Source organism: Oryza glaberrima, chromosome 8 (assembly GCF_000147395.1).
Source record: "Oryza glaberrima chromosome 8, OglaRS2, whole genome shotgun sequence".
Taxonomy (NCBI): domain Eukaryota; kingdom Viridiplantae; phylum Streptophyta; class Magnoliopsida; order Poales; family Poaceae; genus Oryza; species Oryza glaberrima.
Window position 1 is genome coordinate 8,364,038 of NC_068333.1, and position 18,828 is coordinate 8,382,865.

At 41.2% G+C, this 18,828-nt stretch overlaps 3 protein-coding genes across 3 annotated transcripts; all 3 read right to left on the minus strand.

Moving 5' to 3' along the window:
- Positions 1–10,212: 10,212 nt before the first annotated feature.
- Positions 10,213–10,987, minus strand: LOC127782544 (uncharacterized). The gene is made up of 2 exons (XM_052309803.1): positions 10,818–10,987; positions 10,213–10,670 (listed from the first exon to the last, which is right to left on the minus strand). The coding sequence occupies exons 1-2, from the start codon at positions 10,954–10,956 to the stop codon at positions 10,417–10,419; spliced, it is 393 nt and encodes a 130-aa protein (XP_052165763.1). The 5' UTR covers positions 10,957–10,987; the 3' UTR covers positions 10,213–10,416.
- Positions 10,988–15,194: 4,207 nt separating this feature from the next.
- LOC127782653 (uncharacterized) lies at positions 15,195–16,026 on the minus strand. The gene is made up of 2 exons (XM_052309922.1): positions 15,837–16,026; positions 15,195–15,683 (listed from the first exon to the last, which is right to left on the minus strand). Exons 1-2 carry the CDS (start codon positions 15,973–15,975, stop codon positions 15,352–15,354), a joined length of 471 nt encoding a protein of 156 aa, XP_052165882.1. The 5' UTR covers positions 15,976–16,026; the 3' UTR covers positions 15,195–15,351.
- Positions 16,027–17,402: 1,376 nt separating this feature from the next.
- Positions 17,403–18,307, minus strand: LOC127781592 (uncharacterized). The gene is made up of 2 exons (XM_052308574.1): positions 18,055–18,307; positions 17,403–17,881 (listed from the first exon to the last, which is right to left on the minus strand). Exons 1-2 carry the CDS (start codon positions 18,185–18,187, stop codon positions 17,607–17,609), a joined length of 408 nt encoding a protein of 135 aa, XP_052164534.1. The 5' UTR covers positions 18,188–18,307; the 3' UTR covers positions 17,403–17,606.
- Between the last annotated feature and the right edge of the window lie 521 nt (positions 18,308–18,828).

Consider the following 18,828-nt stretch of genomic DNA (forward strand, 5'->3'; position numbering starts at 1 on the left):
CTAAAGACCTCGGGAACGCCAGAACTCCTCTCGCTACTGATAACGTTACGTTCAGAGCGCATGGGGACTAGAGTTCATGGAACAGGTACCACTGATGTTAGTAACTGAAAAACTTTGCCATGACAAGGCTAATTTGTTTGGCACGTCATGGATTGCGGGTAAAGCGTACATCTACTGCAGTATGAATATTCTTAAAACTATTTGAATAGCCGTGCTCGCGGTTATCGGGCATTGGGACTCACTATGGCATCTTGGATAGAAACCTAATTCGAAATTTTATTAAATACTGCTGCATTTAAAACATTACAGGTTTTCTACTTCTACATTCTCTGCTTTTTGCAAGTATAAACCTAGCTTTACACAGATATTATCATTTCATACATTCATCGTTGATTAAATATAATAGCTTGCTGAGTATGTTGTACTCACCCTTGCTTCAACCCCCTTTTTTAGAGTCCATTTGGAGTTTGTGCCGAAGCTGGGAGTTTAATCATATAAGTTAGTTTCATTTCAACCTAATTCTCAAGTCTAGATTAGATAGATGGTTTAAGTCTATAGCCAAACATTAGAGTTAAGTCATTCTATAGCATCTGTTGTATTAGTTAGCCACAATCTTGTAAATACCCTATTACTTTATGTAATAATATCTCCTTCAAAGCTAGGTCTAAACGTATGCAAAGACGATCCAGATTATTGAACCTGTATCAATCTACTGGTCTAGGGCTTGATACAATCTAAACATGTCGGTTTCCGAACATTAGTTTTGGGACCCGACAGCGGTGGGCGGCAGCGGCTGCGGGACGACGACGGGCGGCATGGTCGGGATGACGACAGGTAGCGCGCGTGGCGCGCACGCGTGGCTGGAGGCTGGTGGCGGTGGGCTGCGGCAGCGTCGGCGGCGGGGCCAGCAGGTGGCGGCGGCCCATCTTCTTCCCCATCCTCCGACGACGGCCACAACCGGTTGTGGCGGCGTCTGCGTCGGCAGCATACGGGGGCAGCAAGCGCGGGCCGCGGCGCATCGGCGGCGGCAGGCGGCCAGTGGCAGCGGCTGCGGGCGGTGTTGCGGTCGGCGTTGGCATCGGCTCGCGGGCGGCGGCGTCGGCAGGTGACTCGCGTGCGAGGGCGTCGGCAGGAGATAGCCTAGGTGACGGCGGCGGCCTGTGCGGCGGCACTTGTGCGGCGGCTTGGGAGGCGGAGATGCGTGGGCCTCCCGGTGGCGGTGGCTCGCGGGTTGACCGGCTGCGGCGGCAACGTCAAGGCGACGCCTATAAGGTGTTCGATGAAATGGCGACAAAGGATGTAGAAATGTGGAGCTGAATAATCTAGTCAAACACTTTTTTACCTACCTCAGCTCCTAGAGGAGTCAGCTCTCACTGGAGTTGGAGTTTGGAGTTGGGAGTTGGAGTTAGAAGCTCTACCAAACGGGGCCTAAATTTGCACTAAACAATTCCAAATATGTTTCTGGACAGGCTTTTATTTCATGCCAAAATTCCCTTCTCAAGCCAGGCTCAACAGCACCTCTTGGGCCATTTTTTTTTTTTTGGGGTTTAGCCTAACTAGGGCATTACTTGGGCTGGATAAGGCTAGATTTACATATATCAAGCACTGTTCCCCTAATCATCCATGTACCATTTTGGTCAGGTCTCCCACTACATAGGACTATAGGAGTTGAGTAAGAACACATGTAGTACCATTTTGATCTTGCTAACCTGTAGCTTCTAGTTTTGTCACCAACAATAATAATTCCTGAAGCACCTTGTCTTTCATCTATATACCTAATTCTACTACTACTTAAAAAATAAAAAATAAGAGGTGCTTCCATCGTCCGTCATAAATAATAAACAATAGCGAAAAAAACTAAAAAAAAAAGAGAAGTCCGATTCCTAAAAAAGAAAAACAAAAAAAAAACGGACAAAAAAATAGCGAAAAAAAACCGTAGTCCGATTCCCCAAGAAACGGGAAAAAAAGTAAGATTCGAAAAACAGAAAAAGTGGCGAAAAAAATAGATCCGATCCCTAGAAAAGGAAAAAAAAATCTTATTCCGGCCCACGCACGGTTATTCTGTTTTTCTTCCTTTTTTCGTTTCTTTTCAGTTTTTTCTTTCCTTTTTTTGTTTTTTCGGTTTTTTCATTTCCATCGTCCGTCATAAATAATAAAAAATAGCGAAAAAAACTAAAAAAAAAAGAGAAGTCCGATTCGGACAAAAAATAGCGAAAAAAAACCGTAGTCCGATTCCCCAAGAAACGGGAAAAAAAATGGTCAGATTCGAAAAACAGAAAAAGTGGCAAAAAAAATAGATCCGATCCCGTAAACAAGGAAAAAAAATCCTATCCCGGCCCACGCACGGTTATTCTGTTTTTCTTCCTTTTTTCGTTTCTTTTCAGTTTTTTTCTTTCCTTTTTTTTGTTTTTTCGGTTTTTTTATTTCTTAATACTATGTATATATACAAACTTTGTATACATTTATATTTTTATACGTTTTTTATATAAACTTTGTATACATATGTATCTCTACTCCCGTCCCTACTTAAAAAATTCATATATACAAAGGTCTGTTCGATTCCGTGGCAAAAAAAAACGGTTAGTAAAAAATAAAAAACAAACGAGAAAAAAAAATAAAAAGGGCGGAAAAAAGCGCGGCAAAAAAGTTCGATTTCTATTCACTTTAATAGTCCGTAAATATCTCTTCTCTATCTTAACTAATTAAAAGATTCGTATTTTTCCGTTGGTCACCCCCTCTGTTCATCTGTATTTTCGTCCCTCCCTCAAATCCCAATCAGATTTCGATTTTGTGAATGATCGAAAAAATTTAAAAAAAAAAAGAGAAACCCAAACTTCAACACCCAAAAACACCAAATACATCGAGTCTGTCGCCGTCGCTCGGGATTGGGTTGGGCGCCGCCACCGCTGCCGCCAGCTGGTGATGGGGGAGGGCGCCGCTGCCGCCGCCAGTGATAGGGGAGGACGCCGCCGCGCTGCCGGTGGTGGGGGAGGACGCAGCCGCGCCGCCGGTGGTGGGAGATCCACCGTCGCCGCTCGCGGGGGAGGACGCCAACACCGTCGCTGCTGCTCGCTGCCACAGTCGCTCGGGGGGAGAGGCGCCGCCACCGCCGCCACTACTCGGGCGGCGGCGCCATCACTCGGGGGAAGGGCACTGCCGCCGCCGTCGCTCGGGGGGGAGGGGGTGGGGAGAGGCACCACCATTGCCGCCGCTGCTCGGGCGGTGCCGCCGTCACTCGGGGGGAGCTGGTCGGGGAGAGGCGCCGCCGCCGCCGCTTAGGGGAGGGGCGAGAGGCGCCGCTGCTGCTCGGGGGAGGGAGAGTGGTAAAGGAGGGGGAGGGGTGGGAATGAGTCCTAGGGTTAGGTTTTGGGTGTAGTTATTTAGGTTAGGATTAATCTAGACCGTCCAATTGATCAGACGGCTCCAACTGCTCCCGCGTCGGGCCGCCGGCCTATTGGGCTGCTGAATGGACCGTGTGGTCGATATCAGGAGGATGCAAAATGGACTTCAACAGAGAAAGGAAACAAGCCAGATAAATAGAATAGACTTAAGGGAGAGACTATAAACTTTCTATATTCGGCCCAAACCTGAAAGGGAGGATTTTGATTCTTTTTCCAATTAAATAATTGTTAAATGAGGTTTATATTATTAAAATTAGCAATTAAGCTATGAAAATTCCAATAAAATTCCAAAGAGCTTAACTAAACATGGAAAATTTAATAAAATTAAATTTAACATGTCGTTTTATTTATCATACTTGCTTTACTTGTAAATTGATTTTTTACACAAGGGAGGGAATATAACCTTTCTACATAATGTAAATTTTTCTTAACTTTTCCTCAATTTTCTGGTCTGTACACTTTCCGTTACAACGCACGGGCACTTTTGCTATATATAATATAAAAAATAGGTAAAGCTTCCGGTTAATTTTTTCGTCCGTCATTCAAGGGTGGGCCCACGCGATTTTCGCCAGTAATCCGCGAATCAGGATGCGTGACGGCAATTTTTGACGCTCCACAAATAAAAGAGAAACAGAAAAAAAAGAAGAGAAAGCTAGCAAGCAGCCCAACCAAAGCAGCAGCAGGCCGGCCCAACAAAAAAGCAAACGCAGCCTAGCAGTCAGCCCACATAGCAAAGCAGCAGCCCAGTACAGTACTGTGTGATCCTGTAGCAACCGGAAATAAGTTCACTTTAGGTCCCTTCATTTGTCGCCGAATATAAAATCCATCCCTAAATCAAAATACCAGGTATACATCATCCTCTAACTTACAATGCTATGTCAATTTAGATCCCTCGGCAGTGTCGTGGCCAGTTTTAACTTACGTGGCAAGTGGGCCCCACACGGGTCAATTGTCAGTGCACAAATAATGCTACCTTTTGCCTAGCTTAGGCAGCACTAGCTTAAATAGAAGGCTTGCCCGAGGCTACTACACTGAAAATAGGTTGGATCCACATCTACCAGGAAGCAGATAAAAATAAGGAGCAATTTTATTAATTTAAAAAATAAAAATCACATGTCTTTTTTTTAAAAAAAAACATGTGACCACCAACAAAATAAAGTATTTACGACAAAATAAATTATTTTTAGAAAATAGAAAACAATCGCATGTCTTTTTTTCAAAAAAAATGTAATCACCAACAAAATAAATCGTGTTTACATCCAATTTTTTTCTATTCATTGTATGATTTCCTTCTAATTTTTTGAGTGAAAACGATTATGCGATTGGAGTGCAGTGAGGTTGATATGATAGATAGCGAAAAACATTTCTTATACTATTGCTACTCTTTACAATATGTAAAAAAAGTTTATCAATATCAAGTACTAAAAATAACCATGCATTAGAACCAACTCATAATAATACATGACAAAAGTAAATACTTTTTGCGTTTCAAACTTTACTCTATAATACATAATTTAATTTTAAAGTGGTATTAATAGTTTTCCTATGATCATTCATGTCAATGGATTTAGAGTAACAAATAATTATGTCATGTTAGCGTCTTACATGCACCGGAAAGATTCGATTTGACTACAAGGACCTCAATTAATTTGGTGGCATTTTACTCCTGCACATCTATTACTATTTTTTTTCATGCTTCACCCAATGCAACGCATGGGCATATTGCTAGTATACATCAAAGTCAGTAATTACAGGATCAAAGGGCTTCCACCATGTGGTGGTCTATCTAGTTGTTACTGTTCCTGGTATATTGCCAGCTGCCTGATTCAGCTCAAAGCAGTATCAGCTGCCCATCTGCATAGACGCATCATTTCAATTCGTGATTCTAAATAATTTCTGATACCCCATGGGCCATGGCAGGATTCAAAAACCTTGTTTTGCCCAAAATACCAACCTTGTAATCCAGACCTATAACTAGCATTCGGAATAGTTCTTAATTTGAATTCATCTCCTAACCGGCCCTGGCTTGTAGAACGGGCAATTAACCGGCCGGTTACTCCGGATTTTGGAACCCTACTCTGCCTGCAATTATTCTGTGATGATCATAGAGACCACATGACACAAAAGTACGATGCAGAGTATCTGATCCTTACACAGTTTTCCCCATTTGTTGTTCTGTAAAAGAAGTGCTTTACAGGCTCCATTTAGGCTATATTATCTTCTAACGAATCACAGCAACTTTCACTGTTCAAGAGGACCATATCAAGCATCAAGATAACCTATCACACCTGTAACAAAGGAGCATCTCATGTGTTCCCTACCATTTATTTTTCCATCGCATAATGGATAATGATCAACAGTTAAATTCCTGCATATCCATTACTCCAAAATGTTTCTTTTCCCCAAACCCCCTCTAATCAAGGCTGAATTGGCACATGACATTTATGTTCCCTTTGAGATAGCTTAAAGCATCACTCTTTCTGGAAGGGATAAAAAGAGGGGATGCTAATTCACAGGTACCCAACGACCCATAACTTGCCAAGGTCTGTGGCATCCTTCTTTACCAGGCAAGTGAGGCAACACCATTTCAGTTAGTAATTTCAAACTTTCCCCATGAAACTACTGGCTTCTTGACAAAAAAAAAAAGATAAACAAAACTTTTGCAAAATATTTTTTTAAATTTTAATAGCATTCCCAACACCTCCAATTCAAAACATGAAACTATCATCGTGATAACTCAAAAGTGAGAAATGCTCAGGGGTCTTCCGGATAGCTCCACAAGGTGGTGGGCTAGACGATCTGGGTTCAAAGCCCCACCCCTTCTAATTATTTGATATTAGGTCCTTCCCTAATATTCGAGTTTTTTTGATGACTCAAAAGCTTTCCTCCATGAATTTGAATTCGGTCCTTTTCGTCATGTGTAGGTTGGTTTAGTACTTAAAGTTGGACATAGGAGCAACATAAGATTGCATAATCAAGCAGCAGTGTAGGATTGGAAAGCAAGTGGTCCTCTATATGGGGCTAGATGATGAGCCCAAGACAGAGAGATCTGCAATGAGTCGTAGGGACATGGCAGGTAGAGGGGAACACAAAGTTGATAGCATCTCGCAAGATTTTTATAGCACCTAGAATCCCAGATTATAGTTTAGTTCCTCGCTGATACATACTATACATTGGCATAAACTTGGCATCAAACCGAAAAGTCCATATCAAATTAAAGCTCCGCCCACATGACACACCAAAGTAGACTACACGTTAAAAAGGAGAAAATTGGATATTTATCACTCTAAAGATTGGTGCTTAATTTGGATATTTGTTGCTCTAAAGATTGATGCTTTTCAAAATGCTATTCAAAAGATTGTAATCGTTGTGATACCACTCCAAAGATGTGGCAATTTCATATTTTGCCACCTTTGCTATTTTTGAATAAGTTTAGAAGCTTGGTTCCTTCTAAAAATGATACTCCTCCATCCAGTCATAAATATTTGATATAGTTGACTTTGATCATTAAATTTGGCCATTCATGATATTAAAAAAATAATGTAATTATTACATATTTTGTTGTAACTTATTCTATTTGTTAAAAATACTTTAAGCATGACTTAAATTTTTTATGTTGACACTAAAATTTTGACTAAGATGAATGGTTAGATTTTGTAGTTAAAGTGTATGAAATATTTATAACCACAGGAAGTATTCTCCCTAGCTTCGTCGTTCTCTATTTTCTCCCATCGCCCTTTACTCCTTTACATATGACACGGTCACAATGGGTAGGCAAAATTTGCTACAGGACACTCAAAGATTGTGGTGTTTGCTGTGAGACACCCGAAAATTATGTATTTGCTCGTGGACACGGTAAAAAAGTAGTAATTAGTTACTGGACACTCCTCCCATTATTTTATTATTTTCGATGAAAACGGAGAGAGAAACTTAGGTTAAAGACAAGTTTGTCCATGGGCCCACTTGTCAATCTCTCTTTCTCTGTTCTTCTTCGACAGCAACGCAAAGGTTTTGCCGGGGGGGCGAGGCGCTCTACCTCGCTCTATTACGGCCTCCTCGACCGCTTCCGCGAGGCACGGTGGGGGCCGTTCGACGGGGACCAGCTGCAGCTGGCGGCGTCCATGGCAGGGAACACCGCGGGCGACGGGACGGCTGTCCGCGCCGCGCCCGACGGCGGCTGCTGCGTCGCGCACGGCAGCGCCGTGCGCGTGTACAAATGAGCGATGGAGGAGCGGCGGCGACCTGCGCGTGTATAACTGCCTTCCCGGCGACCTGCGCCACCTCTTCCGCATCGCGCGTGTACAACTGGAGATGGCAGGCGTGAATCGGCCGCGTCTCGGGCAACAAGGGACATTCATTGAGTGTTCTTCTTCCTCCCCAATCTCTGCAACTGCACCATGATCCACTAGTAGTTATTCTTGTCCGGATTCTTCTCTACATGAATGGCCATATCATGCATCATGTGATCGATCAGCAATGAGCAGCAAAGTGTGTATGAGGTTGGCTTTGCAGAGGCTGTCACGGTTTAAGGATGCAGGGTGCATCCTGTCACAATGATCATAAGACCTCAGTCAGCTATAGGTGGCATCGGCGTCTGGGACTGCACCACCGGCGAGCAGGCCGACTTCTTCTACGAGCCGCCGGGCTGTGCACTCGGCGACGCCGACAAGCTCCAGTGGCTCGACGGCACGAGCACGCTCATGGCAGCGACCATGTTCCCACGGACAGACACCTCCTTCATCATCCTGCTGGACTTCCGGGACAAGAAGAACGTGGCCTGGTCGTGGTCCGACGTCGGCACGCCGGCGTTGCTGGAGGACAAGAACGTGCTGCACGCCATCGCGATGGAGGACGGGCGGTGCGCGCGCCCCCTCTCCCCCGCTGCCGTGCCGCGCGCCGCTACTCTCCGCCGCCGAGCTCGCCATCGCGTCGGCCGTCTCTCTCCCTCTCTCCAGCGCCGCCGCCCCCTGCTCCGCCGCCGGCCGCCTCACGCAAGTCTGCCACCACGCCTGCTCGAGAGAGGAGAGAAAGAAGAGAAAAAGAAAGGATGTGGGGCCTACACCGCCCCGCCGCCGCCTCGCCATGGCTGAGTCGTCCAGGCTCGGGCCAGCCGCCGTCGCACACTCGCACCTCTGCTCTGCTGCAAGGAAGAAGAAGGGAAAAAAAGATAGAGAGAGGAAGAACAGTGTCCAGGGGCATTTTGGTACTTACACAACTCTTTCTCTCTCCATCTTGACCGGAAATAATAAAATAATAGGAAGAGTGTCCAGCAGCTAATTACCACTTTTTTACAGTATCCACGAGCAAATACACGATCTTCGGGTGTCTCACATCAAAAACCACAATCTTTCAGTGTCCTGTAGCAAATTTTGCCATGGGTATGACACAATCACCCAGTGTATTGCTACCCATTTCTCTTTCCCATCGACAGTAGCAACAGCTGTCAAAGGCACACTGTACTAACTTCTGTGACCACGACTAGTCAGTTGCACACACACAGTCCAGCCAACAACTTGTATGTGACATACTCCCTTCGTCCCATAAAAATTCAATTTAAGAGAGGATGTAATTGTAATAATAGAAGTCACATCTCTTTTAAGATTAAGTTTTTTTGGACGGAAGAAATATTCTTGGTTTACGTTGCAATCAACCTCTGTAATTCCACTGCACATGCCTGACTGCCTGAGGAGGCAAGGAACAATGACAAGCTCCAAGACAACACCCGATTTTTGTCTAAACTGAGGGCCACATGCTCCAAGAAACGGCCATCTGAACTAAAAATTTTCGATCACCAACCCAAATCCATCACTCCCTAGTAGTAATATTTCGAGCTTCCCTGCAGTGAGCTAGATCCTTGAGCTGCTGGCTATCAAATTGTCATGGGTGGTGAGAAGAGAGAAAATGAACATGAGAAAGCAGGCATAGAAGTCTTTGTAGTGCTAGCTAGAAATTGTGGCCAAACCGGCGAATATCCGACTAATATGTGTTCAGAGTAGTTACAATCTATTCGGTGGCATTTCTTAGAATGTCAATAAGGAAGACACATCTAATTTTCATAAGTAAAAAGAGCTATAGTATTGTCACCTATCTTAATTACTCTGGTACCACGAGAAAACTTTACTCTTTAGTGCGCCAAATTAGGGGTGAATATGGTGGCAGGAATTTCCGACCGTCCGGAGACCGTTTCAATAAAAGTGATATTGTTCCCAACCATTTATAATTCTAGCTACGGATAAAATTTATTTTTTCTAATTTCCGTTAATGCTACATGGAACTCGTTATTAAATAGTTAAATTGATAAATATAGAAAATTTGCGACCATACTGAGACCATTTCTATATAAATGTATAGAAATGATATCGTTTCCAACCATTTTTCATCCCTATGTTAAATCTAAAAAGCTGTCCTTAGGAAACATAATAAATGGATATCCATAAAATAGCGTTTGTTTTCAGAAGAAGTGGCAATCTGAAGTGAGTGATTTCACGTGGTGACGGAGCCCTAATCATTGGCCCCAACAGTGCTTCAAGCCCAGTGTCTCCTTTTCCAAAAGATTATCATTTTTTTTGCGACGGAAGTGAATTATTGATCACTCTATCATCAAAGACATGGCAATTTGACTGCATAATCAAAGATTCAAATTCTGTCAACCCAAAATTCAGCACAATGAAGTCATGCTTCAATCTGTAGCAACTTGTGCTCAGCATGTGGTTTTCCAATTGTACAGATCGAATCAAAGATATGAGAGCAGTTAGAACTACAAGTACCAGTACTACCAAGAACAACCTCTGTGACACCATGAGACAGATGATGAATCAACAATAAGATGCATGCTGATAATTAGCCATGAAAACAATCAGTGTACTTCTGACGAACTGGACACACAGCACACGAATTCAGTGATCATCACCACACCACCGACACACATCATACTATCATCTCAAAAGAAAACACACACACACACGCACACACTCTACTAGTACCTTTCTTGCAAGAACACCACCGACACATCTGATCAGAAGCTGAAAGATGAGAGAACAGCGGCACAGGTGATAGCCAGTGCCAGGATGGACGTCGTCGCCGGAGCCGGCAGCGTCGCCGCGCCGTTCTTCCCGTTGCGCGGCCGCGACTCGGACACTCCTCCGCCGCCTGCGCCGGCGGCCGCGGCGGCGCCCGCGCTGCCACCCTTGTGAGCTATGGCCATTCTCTTGGGAACCTTCACCTCATGGCCAAGCTTCCTGGGGACCTGAATCTCCATGAGCTTCTTGCCTTCAGTGGCCGAACAATCCAAAACAAATTCAGAAAACTTGTTAAATTAAACTCTCCAGGAGATTAGTAGCAAAAAATTCGGAACACTAAATATTAGTATCATTGCAAAGGAAGAAGAATCATGAAAGGAGCAGAGAAATCACTGACCATGCAATTCTTCTACATGGAGATGAGGCCTCAGATGAGCTGTAGTAATCCTGTGGCTTCTGTCAGCAGCAGCAGCACACCATGTGCCATGGGAGGCAAAGGTGAGTAGGAGGAGGAAGAGAGCAAGAAAGCTTTTCATAATCTTGAGATGGACTAATCACCAGCAAGACAGAATTATGTTGGAGCGTGTGTGGAGGCTCTTCTTCTTATAGCACCAGTACCGTAGCTACTACTCTATCTGATTCACAATGTAAGTCATTCTAACATTTTTCACATTCATATTGATATTAATGAATCTAGACATATATATGTATCAAAATTCATTAAAATCATTATGAATATAGGAAATGCTAGAATGACTTACATTATGAAACGGAGGGAGTAGCTACTAAAATAAGCTACTTGACACGTTAGCAAGAGGTACAATGTTTTTTATTGAGAATTTCGATACACCCTTCATTTCAGGTTATAAGATGTTTTGATTTTGGTTAAAATTAAACTGATTCAAGTTTAACTAAATTTATAGACAAATATAGTAATATTTGCATTATCAAATTAGTTTTATCAAATTAATAATTAAATATTTTTCATATAAATTTATCTTGGGTAGAAAATATTACTATTTTTTCCTATAAACTTGGTCAACTTGAAGTAGTTTGACTTTGATCAAAGTCAAAATATCTTATAACATAAAACAGAGGGAGTACCTTCCAAGTGCTAAGATATTGGGAGGGACAAGAAATTACTATTAAATTTATTTGATTTTGATGGGTAACTTTGGTCACTGTTTTTCTAATATATTTAACACTTCTAATATGATTTTTATATTTTTTTAATTTTGAGAGCTATCGATGGTCAAAGTTTAAATTTAAACCGAGTGCAGTCAATAGTGCGATATAATTAAATACGGAGGGAGCAACACCAATAATGACACTACGAGCCGTTAAAATCTTTTTTTTATTATCTTTATGCTAATTGGAGGCTCTCCTTAATTATAGGAGAAATGCAAGCTAAAATTTTTTCACATTAATCAAAATCAACTATAAATTGTCTGACTAATTGAGAAAAAGAAAAAAAACAATCTTAGCCGTCCAATCTTTGAAACCAATACAATCTACGGTTATCAAGATGTGCTGTCAGTGTACATCATTTCGCGCAACAAAAATTAAAGAGGGTCTGAGTCAAATTATGCAAGTATTAATAAAGTACACATGCAATACCCACTTTCCTTTCTAAGAGTCCCAGTCTGGAAAAAAAAGATAATTGTGCTTTTGACACTATTGTAAAGGCTACTATCAATTTGACTCTCCTTTTTCAACTCTACTCATTTAACCCTATTTTTCAAAAACAAACATGCCCTCTGACTCTCTTCTAACCACACAGTTATAAGTGTTATTAGAAAATATATTTAGAGAGTCGATATTTTAGCCAAATCCTAGTACTGGGCACAGCACGGAACAAATTTTGATAAACCTAAATCAAATATGTCAAACCTACATCAATTTTGTACATATTTTTAGTCAAATTTCATCACATAGTTTATAGGGATGAAGTGAAAAAAATACTAGGTCTAATAAATTAAAATATTGGAAAATTAGGGTCAAATGACATGGGCATAAACGGTAGTTTTCCCTGAGTAAACACCGTTAGGTTGTCTTCACAAAACAGGGTCAGACCTGATACTCGTTTTAAAAAAGGGTCAAATTAAGAAGTACATAAATGGTTTTTTCCCTGTGTTAACACCGTTAGGTTGTCTTCCCGAAACAGGTTTAGACCTGATATTCATTTTTAGGAAAAATGGTCAAATGTGCAAACTTTAAAAAATCAGGCTAAATTAGTAGTCAAGCTTTAAAACGAGGTAAATAAGTAATTACTAAAAAAACATAGCAAGCGAGCAACTTGTCTATGATCTATCCTTTTATATTTTGGGAGAGAAAAAAGGGCTATCGATATGGGATTCGCATGATTTTTTAGGCTTCCATCATGCAGTGTTTTACCAAGTAAATCGAAAATATTTCAATCTTTTAAAAAAAGTTAGAACACAATCAAATCACCCAATGAAATATTTTGCTACAACGTATGAAACAACGGTTCTGAATATATTGAAACATGAAACAAATCTGTGCACATCGAGAAAAAGTCTATATGGGATTTACATGATTTTTTAGGCTTCCATCATATAGATTTTGAAGCCAATCGAGCGTTGTTTCACAAGTAGATCGAAAATGTTTCACCAAGTAGATAAAAAAAGTTTCAATCTTTTAAAAAACTGAAACACAATCAAATCACCTTATGAAATATTTTGCTATAACGTATGAAACAACGGTTCTAAATATATTGAAACATGAATGATTTAGCTATCAAAAATCATTCGACAGCCATTTAGTCTTCCCGGAGAAAAAAAATACAAGGAAGACCGAAATACATTAGGATGTCGAAAGTAGGGTTGCAACCAAAACAAGCTGGGCACACAAAAGCAAAGACAAAAGACAAACAGCCTTAAGTGCTACTCCCTCCGTCCCAAAAAAACCGAATTCTTCGGTTTTTTGTGTCCAATGTTTGACCGTCCGTCTTATATAAATTTTTTTAATGATTAGTATTTTCATTATTATTAGATGATAAAACATGAATAACGGTTTATGCATGACTTATCTTTTTAAATTTTTTTCATAATTTTTTCAAATAAGACGAACGGTCAAACGTTAGACACGGAAATTCAGGAATTGAGTTTTTTTTTGGGACGGAGGGATAACTCGCCATTGCTCATTAATTTGAAGATTCCGGTTGCTCTCTAGATTGTAATTTCATCTACTCATGTCTGTGACCTATCTCCTTCCCTTGGTTTAGAATTTTGCCATGATGTCAGTCTTCTACTCCCTCTGTCCCAGAATATAACAATCTAGAATGGGATGAGACCCATCCAGTCATGTCCAGATACATTGTCCTAGAATGACCTATCCTAGGTTACTATATTTTTAGGACGAAGGAAGTATGTTGCAACCATCCTCTGCAATTCCACTGCACATGCCCGAGGCGACAAGGAGCGACAACAATCTCTCCAAGACAGCAACGTTTTTGTCTGTGCTGATTGAGGACCACACATGCTCCAAGTTCCGATCCCCTGAATACACAAAAAAAAAAAAGAAAGAAAAAAAATACCAACCGAAGTCCCTGTTTTCCTATTAGCATTTTCGAGCATTGCTACAGTGAGCTAGATCTTGAGCTGTTTGCTGTCATGGATGGTGAGAAGAGAGAAAAAGAATATGATAAAAGAAGGGTGTAAAATGTCTTTGTTGTGATCTAAATCGTGGCCAAAGCGACCAATATTGCGAATATCCGATGATAATGTCTTTATGGTGGCATCTTTACAATACAATATTTTCTGTGGTATTTTTTAGGACTTCAATTTTTAGAGTGACAGATATCCAAATTTTAAATCCTACCTCTATATAAAAGTGTAAGGTGTATTTTATTTTGTTTGGATAAGAATTTGACTAATAACTACTTTACCATTATATTATTTATACGATACAAAAGTATAATAATAAAAACATACTTTTAAATATAAAACTAGTAACATCATTTTTTGTCATAAAATATATTTTAACAGAATAATTATTGGTCAATAATCTTATCCCATCTTAAGGCTGCGTTCTGCCCTGGGTGATTGTGAGATTGTTTGTTTCGTTTTCCGCGCGCACGTTTTTTCCCAAACTACTAAACGGTGCGTTTTTTAAAAAAAAAATTATATAGGAAAGTTGCTTAAAAAAAATCATATTAATCCATTTTTGAAGTTTAAAATAGTTAAAACTCAATTAATCATGCGCTAATAGCTCATCTCGTTTTGCGTATCTTCCCAATCTTCTCTATCTCCTCCTCGAACACAGCCTTACTCCAGTACAAGAAGAAAACTTTCCTCAGGAGTGCGCCAAATCTATTCATGTTAAGGCACGGTGCAGGCAACGAACGAAACTGTGCGCAGGCAGCAGGGAACAGAACAAGTGGATATCCATATAATATCATTTCCTTTTCAGAAGAAGTGGCAAACTGAATGATTTCACGTGGTGACACATCTCTAATCCTTGGCCCCACAATGCTTTGAGCCAAGTATTCCCTTTTCAAAGAAGATTATTATATATTTTTCATGACAAAAGTAAATTATTGGTCACTCTATCATCTTATACAGGACAATTCCACTACAGATCAATTTTTTTATCTTTTGCAAACCCAAAATTCAGCACAAGGAAGTGACTAAGTGAGCCTGCAAGATTTGAACAGATGGCAAATTGTTGAGCATGTGATTTTCCAACTGGACAGAATCCAAGAACAATATTTCGGACACCATGAGACAGATGATAAATCAAGAACATAAGATACTGGTTGAGAATTGGCCATGAAACTCTTTCACTGCATTTCTGACAAACTGGATACACATAATTCAGAGAGATTAATTACCACACAACTAAACACACATATACTAATATAATACTCCTACCTTTCTTGCAAGAATACCACCACACACACACAGCTTCGATCAGAAGCTGAAAGCCGAGAGAACAATGGCACATGCGAAGGCCAGTGCCAGGACGGACGCCGTCGCCTTCGCCGGAGCCGGCATCGCCGCCGCGTTGCTCCTCCCGTTGTGCACCGGCCGTGTGTCGGCAGCACCGTTGACGTTCCTCCCGCCGACGCCCGTGCCGCCGCCCGGGCCGCCTACTCCGCCGCCAACGCCGCCGCCCCTGCCGCCGCCCTTGTGTGCTATGACCATTCTCATCGGAACCTTCACCTCGTCATGGTGCTTGTGGCTATCAGTGTCAGTGTCAGTGTCAGTGTCAGCTGCTTGCCCAAGCTTCTTGCCATCAGTGACTGAAAAAGCCAACAAATTTCAGAAAATAAAGAAAACGTTAAAATTCTCCGAAAGTTTTCAGTTTGTCTAGAAGATTAGAAGCACCATGGATGGCAAAGGAAGAAAAGAAAGCATCAAGAAAGAAGAAAGCAAGTGAGAGATCGACGACTGACCATGCAATTCTTCAAACTGGAGATGAGGTCTCAGACGAGCTCCATTGATCGCGTGGCTTCTCTCGGCATCACACCATGTGGCCTGTGAGGCAAGGGTGAGTAGGAGGAAGAGGGAGAGAGCAAGAAAGCCTTTCTTCATGTTGAGATGGAGACTGATCACCAACAAGAAAACTATTATGTGAACTGTGTGTGTGGTGGCTCTTCCTCTTATATGTAACTCCTGTATGTAATTACTTCCTCCGTTTCAAAATGTTTGACACCGTTGACTTTTTAGCACATGTTTGACTATTCATCTTATTCAAAAAATTTTGTGAAATATGTAAAAATATATGTGTACATGAAAGTATATTTAACAATGAATCAAATGATATGAAAAGAATAAATAATTACTTAAATTTTTTTAATAAGACGAATAGTCAAACACGTACTAAAAAGTCAACGATGTCAAACATTTTAAAATGGAGGGAGTATAACTCATGTAGGAGTAGCTACTAAGATTGAGACATTTCATGGAACTTGATAAGTTAACCGAGGAGAGGTTAAATATTTTTCAGTATAAATTTTGATACCTCCCTAGTGTTAAAAGATATTAGGAGAGGTACAGCAAAACTAACATTGAATTGACGGTACCTATCGTGTATCGTAAAGTTATTCGCTAAGATATGCGCTACTTCTTCTGTTACCAAATATAAGTATTTCTAGGATTTAAATTTTGTACGTAATATAAGTATTTCTAGAGTAATACTTATCTCACTAATCACCTCCCATTCAAATTTCTTTTCATCTTACCCACAACCACCCAGCCTCCTACTCCCAAGTTCCAACCATCCAACCGTTTAATGAGATGCTCTTTTCTTCTGAAACCTTAAATCTGTACTCCTTGTCTAAATGTAAGGTTTTTTTGTTTGGATGTGACACATTCTAGTTCTACGAATTTGGACAGACTTGCCCTAAAACATTAGAGGGAGTACTAGACAACCTAGAAATCCTTGTATTTAAAGAATGGATAGAGTACAAGTTATGACAGGATGGCAGCTATTCCTGTCTGCTTCTTTTGTGGAAAATTCCGAAGAAAGGTTAAGGGGACATTGTGAAGTGGAGGTGCTTTGTGGTCTTGTCACTCTCTGTAATTTATAATTTAGGATTCCTGGCTTAGTTCAGGTCTAATGGGATCTGTCACCCAATAAGATTGCTGATTTGGCACTCTTAAACAGACAAAATTATGCTATGTTCTTTTTGTTACTTCCAAGCTTCTGAATCTAATGATGTTCTTCAGGAAGAAAGAGGGACACAAGGCACTGAAAGGAGCAGAACTGATAGCTATTTTGCATGTGGTTGGTGCAGATTTTTTGGTGCACCATGGACCAGGGCCCTTGCCAGATCTCACCCATAATATTGTGGCAGCCTGTAATGTCTGGATTGAGATATATGAATTGAGAAATTGGTTTTTCATCTTCTGTCAGTGACTGAAGAAAAAGCTTCAATTTTTTAACAGACTGTTTCAGCATGTGGTTTTCCAATTGGACAGAATCCAAGATAAGAACAGTTAGAATGAGAACCACAAGAACCTGGAACTGCAAGAACAATGTCTGGGACATCATTGTGCAGACGATAAATCAAGAATATTGAATATAAGATACAGGAAGATGAAACAATTTCAGTGTGCACTACTGATAAACTGGATACACAAATTCAGTCATTCAGAGATTACCACACCACTAACACACATACTAATACCTTTCTTGCAAGAACACCACCACTCACACAGCTTCAGAAGCTGAAAGCTGAGACAGCAATGGCGAAGGAGAAGGCCAGTGCCAGGATGGACGTCGTCGTCGCCGGAGCTGGCATCGCCGCCGCGTTTTTCCTCGGCCGCGTGTCGGCCGGTCCACTGTTGACATTGCTGGCGCCGCCTGTGGTGCCGCCTGTCGAGCCGCCGCCCGTGCTGCCACCCTTGTGAGCTATGGCCATTCTCTTGGGAAACTTCACCTCATGGCCAAGCTTCCTGGGGACCTGAATCTCCAGGAGCTTCTTGCCTTCAGTGACTGAACAAGCCAAAGGTTTTCAGCAAAAAGTTATTTGATTCTCCATAAGATTGATTAGTATCACAGATTCATTTCTTGACAAGATCAGTGCCATGGCAAGGAAGCAACAGAGAGAGAGAGAGAGAGAGAGAGAGAGAGAGAGAGAGAGAGAGAGAGAGAGAGAGAGTACTGACTATGCGATTCTTCCACCTGGACATGAGGTCTCAGATGAGCTCCATTAATCCTGTGGCTTCTCTCAGCAGCACACCATGTGCCCTGGGAAGCAAGGGTGAGTAGGAGGAAGACAGCAAGAGAGCTTTTCTTCATCTTGAGATGGACTGATCAACAAGAAGCTATTATGTGGAGTGTGTGTGGAGGCTCTTTCCTCTTATAACTTCTGTAGAGAAAGGCCTCGGAGTCTTCCCGCTAACACCACAAGGTGGTGTGCTATCTTGAGCCTCGCTCCTCTTAATAATTTCTGTTATAAGAGCCCTTCTTCTCATATCCAGCGTTTTTTTTTTCTTATAACTTCTATAGTGTAGCACTGTAGCTACTAAGATGGAGAATTTTTACTGTGCTTGACGAGTAACGAGGGGTACACCATTTTAGTGTAAATTTTGTAACACTTTTGCTAAAAAAATGACGCCACATTTTTTACTTAATGTCAGTCACTTTTTTCCATATGTGATTGCTACATCTCTTTTACATATGTATGTTCCAATCCCTCCTATGTCCTCTTCCATGTAGGTAATCAATTGCTTTTATCCTAATTCTCTTATATAGTGTGCACTATAAAAATTACAATGTAAGTACTAAAAACTACAGTGTAATTGCAATATAAATATATGGAATTTACTGAAAATATGGCTTCATTAATATAGCTAGTCCTATTTTATAATGTCTTAGGACGCCGGAAAGTAACACAAACAATGAAAATGATGGTACCTCCTCTAGTAACATAAAACACA